Source organism: Triticum urartu, unplaced genomic scaffold, assembly GCF_003073215.2.
Source record: "Triticum urartu cultivar G1812 unplaced genomic scaffold, Tu2.1 TuUngrouped_contig_8283, whole genome shotgun sequence".
Taxonomy (NCBI): domain Eukaryota; kingdom Viridiplantae; phylum Streptophyta; class Magnoliopsida; order Poales; family Poaceae; genus Triticum; species Triticum urartu.
Window position 1 is genome coordinate 1 of NW_024119216.1, and position 8,921 is coordinate 8,921.

Here is an 8,921-nt window from a genome sequence, read left to right on the forward strand (position 1 = left end):
TGTCATGGAAGTGATCATGGGCACCCATCCTTGCAGCCTCCTCCCACCGGCAACGCATGGCCGGTCTGTTGTTGGTGCTACTGCTAGGCGTGGTACTTGCACCGAGTTGCGTGATGTGTGCGACTTGTGTCGTGCAGGCGCCCCTTCCCCTCCTCCGGCGGCACTTCCTCCTCCTCGAGTTAAGGTGATGGCTCTCGTGTGGCGATGACAAGGCTTCAATGGTAGTGGCAGGCGGTGGGCGCACCGCGACGGGTCCTCCTGGCACTGCTCCGACCCTAATAGCTTCGCCGTTTACTCCACTAACTTTTAAGGGGTCGGTTAGAAATGCCATAAGCTGAGCGCTTGTAATAGAAATCAGTGTGTGCGAGTTAATTCATATCTACTTGTACTCGTCAAAGGAACTTAATCGTGGCATTCTAACCAAAATGAAAAACTATAAAACAAGGCTCCCTCCGCTTTAGTGCATAGGGCGTGCACGTAGTTCTAGATCATTGATTTGACTAACTAAAAATGTGTTATATTTCATCGATATCATATCATTTGATTCATATAAGAATGTAGCAGTTTCTAAATAAGGTAATATCATCCGTGGTGCTTGAACTTGGCATGGATGTTCACTTTAGTGCATGAACTGGTTTTAAAACTTGATATGGACGTATAAATACGGTGCTAATCTCATTTATAGACATAAAGTGTGCTGATTTGGCACCGTATTTGGCTGACGTGGCATGGGTCCACTTCTGGCAACCAAACAAGATTTCAGTTAAATACCATGTGTCTATGACTACCGGGTACTGCCTGTCAGTAGAGAGGGAAAATTGACCTGAAGCGTAGGAGCGACCTGGCTAACCACTCAAACCAAAGTTTTATGGATCCTCAAAAAAAAACCAAAGTTTTATGTGGTTAAAACGCCCCTTACTCTTAATGTACTGTGAGGTAAAAAGCTTTTGTTTTATTAAAGGGTTGCATATAAGTAATAATCACAGTAATACAAATAAATTTCAAATAGCCGTGTGGTATTAATAATTATAAATGTTGTACATAAAATTAAAATAATAAATTCTTTAAAAATGTTCATGTATTTTTCCAAATATTTATGCATTTTCGAAAAATATACCTATAATTGAAATAATATATATTAATTATAATTATGTTTTTATAATATTAAATAATGCAAATATTTTAAAATTTACAGTTCAAACATTTGAATAGTTATACGCACATTTTATAATTCATAAGTATGTTGTTAATTTTTTTGTACAGTTAAAACTAATTCATAATTTAAAATTTAAAATTTAGATAAGAATATTCACTCATTATATTTACATTATTCATTATATAAAAATTATGAATGCTAACCATGAGTGAAATTATACACCATTGAATATGCACAAATATTAGTTTATGTTGTTATCCATAAATTTCTATAAATTCAATATAACCATGCATGTATAAAAAAATTGTATTCACTATATATTTATAAAAATAATAATTTTAAATATAATCAATGATTTTATATTTGAATTGATTGCAGTTACTAAACATTTTTAAACACACATAGGTTTTACTCAAAATAGCACTTTCTAAGTAATACGTGCATACATCTATGTATTTATTTTGTTTGCACATGAATATTTGTAACCCACAGCATGGCATAGGCCTGGTTTATAGATTATTTTTTAAAATAATACATGTGTTTATTACGATTATAATCTACAGATGTTTCACATTTTTCTTTGAAAATAATGTGTTCAAAATTAACAGATTTTTTAAAGAAAAAATGTGAAATTATAATTTACACATGTTACTACTCTATAAATTATAATCACACTAATACACATGCTACTACTCTGTAAATTATAATTTACTAACTTTTCAAAAAAAAACATATGCTAAATTGGCAGCACCGTCTGCAGCCCATTTAAGTAGCGCAAGTCTTTTGGACGCGGCTAATCTGCACCCGAGCTCATATGCTCCCGCATGAACAGTAAAATCGAAAAAAAAATCAAAAAATTCAAACAATTCCAAATTTTTTTTGAGAGAAACAATGACAAAAGTTCTAAGTGCCTGCAAAAATTCGTCATGAAATCACATTCCTAGAAGGCGTGGCAAAAAAACAAAAATAGTACTCTGAAAAAGCTACTTTCAAATGCATTTTGAAGCACTGAATTTGTTTTTTTGCCACGCCTTACAGGAATGTGATTTCATGATGAATTTTTGCAGGCACTTAGAACTTTTGTCAATGTTTCTCTCAAAAAAAATTTGGAATTTTTTAAATTTTTTTTGATTTTTTTTCGAGTTTACTGTTCATGCGGGAGCATATGAGCTCGGGTGCAGAATGAACTTTTCGAAGTCTTTTCCCTTACAATAAGTACGAGGTGCCAGGTTTGCCATGAAAACTCCGTTGGTTTAGTGGCCAACGGTGGTGGCCCGCAATCTTCAAGTCGCATGGTGGAACCCAGACAACTAAAATATTGTTTCGTGCTACAAGTGGACCTCATGCCACGTCAGTTTAGTGCCACGTCAGCACATTCTACATCTACAAATGACTTATCACCATATTTGCACGTTTATGCCAAATTTTAGAACCAGTTTGATGTATTTTTCAAGTTCATGCACGAAAGTGAACATCCATGGCAAGTATATGCACCACTGGTGATATTACCTCTTTCTAAATATTTCATCTTCAAAATATTTGTCTTTTTAAAAATTTCAAATGGACTACCACATACGGATGTATATATACATATTTTAAAGTGTAGGTTCACTCATTTTGCTCCATGTGTAATCACTTTAGAAATCTCTATAAAGACAAATATTTAGGAACGGAGGGAGTATATTTTTAATTACATATAATACATATCTAGCTAGTTAAATTGATGACCTAGAACGACGCACAATGCCTAATGCACTGAGATGGAGGGAATATGTAAGGGTCACTTGTGCGCTTGTATTTTTGTTCGTTGGTGTTTTTGAAATGATTGGTTGTCAGGCAAACATAATACATCCGCCCAAGCACCGGCCGAATGTACACTGACTCTACAACATATCACTGATACACTCCAGCGACAAAAAAGTATTGCGACTCAACAGCGATGGTATATCAGTATCAAATCTTATTCAGAGCGCCAGAACAAAGTCGACAAACAGCAGGCTACCAAAGGGAACAGAGCAAACATCGGCGTCGAGAATATTCATGGGGAACAGAATGAACATCCGCGTCAAGATTATTCATGGGGGCCGGAAGCAAAAGGTGCCATTGGCAGGCAGAGAAAGTTTGTTCTACAGCACAGAGATACGTCGTTTCATGTCTAGTTCACATGTTGACACGTCGAAAGTGAGCCGTGCTCTGCACTAGTTCTTGCCCATCATGGCTCTGTCCTGCTGCCTCAGCCTCTCACCTTCGCGAGAAAGATAGCCCTGGAATTTCTCCTGCCAAAATTACAGCAAGAATGATTACACCTCAGCCACCGGTTAGCAACTGCTCACAAGTTCTGAACAGTGGTAGCAATGCTAACATAAGTAAAAGAGCAAAAGAAATCATGTGCATACAAGTAATCAAACTATCACAGTATATATATGTGTGTGTGTGGTCATCACCAGGATGCACTTTATAGACTACACACATTGCAATTTCCCATACATTAATCGCGCTGAAATACCTTTGAAAAGGATCACTTGAGATAGCGTATAAAAAGAAGTAACTTCAGTACAATTCACATCTCAGTATTCACTAGGCTTGGTTCTATGGGGCATCCCAAGGAGAGGTGACTACATCAGCATTATGTTGGTCCCAAGGGAATATGACTAAGACTTATAGCTTAGGGTAAAAACAATAAGATTAAAAATGAAATATACAGAGGCATACAAGGAAGAGGTAGATAATATAACTTCCAGCTGCTAAGAAACTGGATCTTGTTTTTATTATTTAAAGAAGAACATTATAAGACGTCAGAAAACGCAAATTTGCATCCAGCAGCATAATGAACTATAGAAATCCCAAAAGGTCAATAGTAAAGAGCTAGAAATTAACATAATCGGTACAGAATGGCATAACTAGGAAACAAAAACTTACCAAATTACATATAGCAAAGATATATGTGCCATTTTAAAAGACAGCATCTAGAATATAGAGTATTAAGATGCCTAGTCCAATGTAAGTACACAAGTCCTCAGTATTTCAACCAAAATACACCAACACTGAACTTCAAAAGTATATATCTTAACGAATTTCTTTTACAAACAGGTAAAGCAACCCATTATACAGTAGTGGGTGACATAACAGAAACTCTGCAGTCTTAAACAGCTATGCTGACAAATGGGCAAAGCAATCCATTAAGCAGGAAACAGTAGACATAACACAAACTCCACTCTCTCAAAACATCTATACAAAGAGGAACCTATTATGGCAAAGAACACATAGCAACTTTGCCATCATAAGGCATGTTTAGCTTTTCAACGCTGTTACTTATTGGAAATCTTCTATTATTACCCACTTGACCAGTCCATCACTATTCAATTCGATATATACCCATTACCGCAATCTGCAAATTATGTGGCTATACACCTAACACTATATCAAAACAGGACACATAGTTGAGCTGCAACCCTTGCTATCATTAACGCTAATGAAAGCAAGAAGCAAATGTGCCTTCCACTTTGCATATTACACAAATCAAGACCCTGTAATTTACAACATTTGCCTCGTATTTTGCACAAGCCCCACGTGTGTGGTATCCCAAAATTCTGTTTATAGATAGCAGGAAAGCATAAAGAGAAGATCCCTTTGCTTGAGTACCACAATATTTGCTGCTATGTAATGCACCATAATATCTGTTCTGACACGCAATTTATGATTTTTACATCTCATGAAAATAGTTGACTGCTCGAACTAAAAAAAAATTTCTAACTTTGCCGTTGCTACAAATTTGCAAACCAAGTCTTTTCCTCTGACATAAGATACAACGGAAACCAAAACTAAGCACTATTCATGAATTATCTGTTTTCTGGCCAAATAATATACACACCATGACTAACTGTGATCTGCAATTCCGGTCCTTGAAAGTTGGAACTTAAATTAGAATTATCAATCTCTTAAGAAATCATCAAACCAGTAGTGCAATGTCCATGTTTGGCTACAATTAGGACTGATACATCGGATCCTAATTCCGGTGCTTAGTTCACAATGTCCAAATACCCTAGTTTGTAATGCATTGCCTCCACCCAGACTAAATCAAAAAATAACTTAAGACGGTCAAATTATATCGATGTACAAGCATAAAAATGTGCAGGTTGCATAACACAATCTTATACGGCACGCTACATGACAGTACAAGGCACTAAAATCTCCTGCTAGCCAGTTGCCAACCACTGAAGGAAACCCTTCATCTATGTGCCGTAAATGGATCATTCTGACCCAGAAACGCATTGGACAACCAAAGATTTGCTATTTCCGCTAACGACGACTGCTCTATATGATGGATTGCAACAAAGCAGCTCATGCTTAATACCATACCGGGAGGCACAACAGAAAATTGTTCCAAAACTAGAGCACACCATTAGCGCAGAGACCCTAATCAGCCAACCGACAACATTCAGCCACATATGTGGCTTAATCCAGGAACTCGTACCCCCTGGTTGGGAACCACCCAAATCAGCAACTAAGCCGCCTTGTGCGCACCAATCCATCTAGAACTACCAGCGGGGTAGGTTGGAACGCCAACCCCTACCGAGAGGGAGACGAACGAGCCGCCAGATCTGCAGCACAGCGCGCGCAGCAAACGGGTCTGATCTAACCAAACGAGGCAGACGCGCGGATCAAGCAGACATCAAGCGAAAACACACGCGGCCGTCGGGCGGAGGGGATCGGCGACGGGGTTTCGGGAGGGAAGGGGGAGGGCGCGGCGCGGTGGTTGGTCGGTGGGTTGGTGGGTTACCTTGCCGCCGAAGAGGAAGATCCCGGCGAGGCCGGCGGCGCCGACGCTGCCCCAGATGACCACCGTGGAGGAGAGCAGGGACCAGTTGCGGTAGATCATCCTCGCGAGCGCCTGTCGATCGCTTCTTCCGCGGCGGATTGGAATTGGATTGGGGGAGATCGCACACGAGACGGAGAGACCGCACCAGCTTTGGGGAAGGGGAAAGCAAAAAAGAAGGGGGTATGGCTACGCTAGGGCCAATGTTCGAGGTCTGTTGTCAGCTCCACGGCCCGGCCCAACATGAAGGGCTGGTTCCTTAACCTCGTTTCTCCAATACATCTCCTCCTGCGAATCAACCTGTGGTGAGTTGATTAGGTGGACATTGATATCTCCAACCCATCAGGGTTTTAATCCTGGTGTTCACATTATTCCTAGTTTATTTTAGGATTTCCGGCGATGCGCTTTCAGTGGGAAGAGACGTTCCCGTCGACGACGAGGCGCCTACGGTGACTTCAGTCTCTCGGAGATGCTCATAGGGGTAGGGTATGCGTGTGTGCGTTCATAGGGATGAGTGTATGCGCGTGTATATGAGCGCTTGTGTTTGTACTGATGCTCAAAAAAAAACATCTCCTGCTCTTCGGGCTGACACCATCATGATTCCGATGCACTATTCCTCAAACAAACAAAAATTACGAGTCCAATGCATCTATGGATGAAAATGAAGAGGGAACGGATGGAACCGGGCGCTTTCATTTTCTTTTTGCAGAAGGTGAAATGAATACACAGACTCTAGGTACAAATGTTGTCAAGAAATTTTACGGAGCGAACACAATGCGCACATGCAGACGGAAGCATGTGTACACCGGAACTGAAGACCTCTTGAACCATATAAAAAACACAAGGGAAATAACAAGATATTCAATTTTGTCAACACAAAAACTTGAAGGAATAAAACAACAATACCATTGACATGGTAGTGCAGCTCCGGTGACATACTCACAGTAGAAGACTAGAATAGAGTAGAGGTAGTTGGGCCACACATGGGCCATTCTGCTCATTGTGTGCTTGTTAGGCTATAAACAGCCATATGCCAATATTTTAAATGTAAAATTCGCTATTAGTGAAACAGAAACTTTCGCTTGTTCCACCGGAAAATGTCGTTCCATTTTTTATCTGTCTCTACATAAAAAATGCTCCCATTTTCGTTCTGCAGATTTCCCTTTCCATATCAATCTTTCCTCCCCAGTTTCATTTTTTTCACCAGACAAGCGAAAGTTTCCACTCCATTTCCATCCCTAAATGCATCAATATGTTTCTTGTGACCCGATACTAAATTTGCGCACCAGTCATTCACCAAGCGCGCATCGTCGTGAATATCATGCTAACAAAGCTAATTTTGATGGGCAAGTATCTATCTCGCCTTTAGTGAGATGGAAGCAGCTTGTTCCCTCACACTGATGCCACACACGTTTTTTGTCCTTTTTACTTTTGTTTATATTTTTATAAATAGTGATATATGTAATATGAAAAATAAAGTTAGTTATTTTTATTTAAAAAGTGTTCATCACACATTTAAAAGAGATTCATGCAACGATTGTGAAATGTTCATACAACAAAAGCAAAATATTCGGTCAACTTTTAGAACATGTGAGTACCATCCAAAAAAATTATGTGAAATTTCAAAAATCTTCGTATGTTTAAAAATGTATGTGAGAATTTGTAAAAAAATTAGGAAATTTTAAAAATATTCATGTACTAGGTTAAAAAAATCGTAGCACTCAAGAAAATGAAAGTTACATTTAAAAATTTCATGCATTTCAAAATATGTGTGTGAAATTTTTGATTAATTTTTTATACGATGTAGAGTAATTCTGCATTTTTTAAATAATATATTTTTGTCATTCAAAAAAATGTTCCAACATGTATTAGTAAAAAATGTTCAAAACACGTATTTTTAAAAAAATGTGTATTTTTGGAAAATACACATCCAGTCAAAACTCCTTTTCTTTCATAGGAGCGAAGCAAAGAAATTCCTTAACATCTGCCATCATATTCCATTCTTGTATTATTTCTAATTTCTACTGCCTGGCCCAACATGAAGGGCTGGTTGCTTAACCTGTTTCTCCAATATGGCCGAACATCTATTCCTCTTCGGGCTGACACCATCATGAGTGCAATGCACTCCCTGAAAAAAAACACGAGTCCAATGCCATCATAATCAAGGAATAAAACAAAGTGGAAAAGGATGGAACTCGAAGCTAAAATGAATACATAAACTCCAGAAACAACTACTGTCGAGAACTCACACTAGTAGACTAGAATAGAGTAGAAGTAGTTGGGCTGCACATGGACCATTATGCTCATTATGCGTTTGTTGGGCTATAAAACAGCCATATGCCCATATGTTAGACCGAAAGTTATGTATAGTGGAACATAAAGTTACATTTTTTTTCACCGGAAAGCATTGTTCCCTTTTTTTCGCGTCTCCATGTAAAAAAAATCTCTTTCATTTTTGTTTGCAAATTTCCCTTTTCATATCCATTTTTCTCTCATTTTCGTTTTTCCATTAGAAAAGCGAAAATTTTCGCTCCATTTTCATCCTAAATGCATATAGATGTTTACTGTGACCCAATGCTAAATATGCGCATCAGTCATTCAGCAAGTCTGCATCATGGTGAAAGTCGTGCTAATGAAGCCAATTTTGATGGGCAAGTCTATCTCGCCTTTAGAGCATCTCCAATAGATCATGTAGATGTATAAATAACTGTTTTTTACATAACGAAGCTCAAAAAACAGTGCTTCAACTGATGATGTAGACACATATTTTTTTACTCCAAATTTTCTCTAGATGTAAAATATGGCACTTGGTGATGCAAATTTGCATCATTTGGGCCTCGTCTCGAGTAAATCTCGACTAAAATCCGAGGAGCCACGCGCGCAGCCCAACTGCCGCGCGAAACTTTCGTGTGTCGCGCTTGAGCACCTCCCTGCCATCGGCCGCCGCCG

General features: G+C 38.6%; 1 protein-coding gene across 1 annotated transcript; it reads right to left on the reverse strand.

Annotated features, from left to right (window-relative positions):
• Positions 1-3,101: 3,101 nt before the first annotated feature.
• LOC125531883 (succinate dehydrogenase subunit 8A, mitochondrial) lies at positions 3,102-6,192 on the reverse strand. Its single transcript, XM_048696104.1, has 2 exons — positions 5,937-6,192; positions 3,102-3,432 (listed from the first exon to the last, which is right to left on the reverse strand). Exons 1-2 carry the CDS (start codon positions 6,033-6,035, stop codon positions 3,355-3,357), a joined length of 177 nt encoding a protein of 58 aa, XP_048552061.1. The 5' UTR covers positions 6,036-6,192; the 3' UTR covers positions 3,102-3,354.
• Positions 6,193-8,921: the final 2,729 nt, after the last annotated feature.

Coding starts and splice junctions, on each gene's coding strand:
- LOC125531883 (XM_048696104.1), bottom strand. CDS start 6,035: ATGATCTACCGCAACTGGTCCCTGCTCTCCTCCACGGTGGTCATCTGG. Junction 3,433..5,936: donor TCTTCCTCTTCGGCGGCAAG/GTAACCCACCAA, acceptor TAATTTTGGCAG/GAGAAATTCCAGGGCTATCT.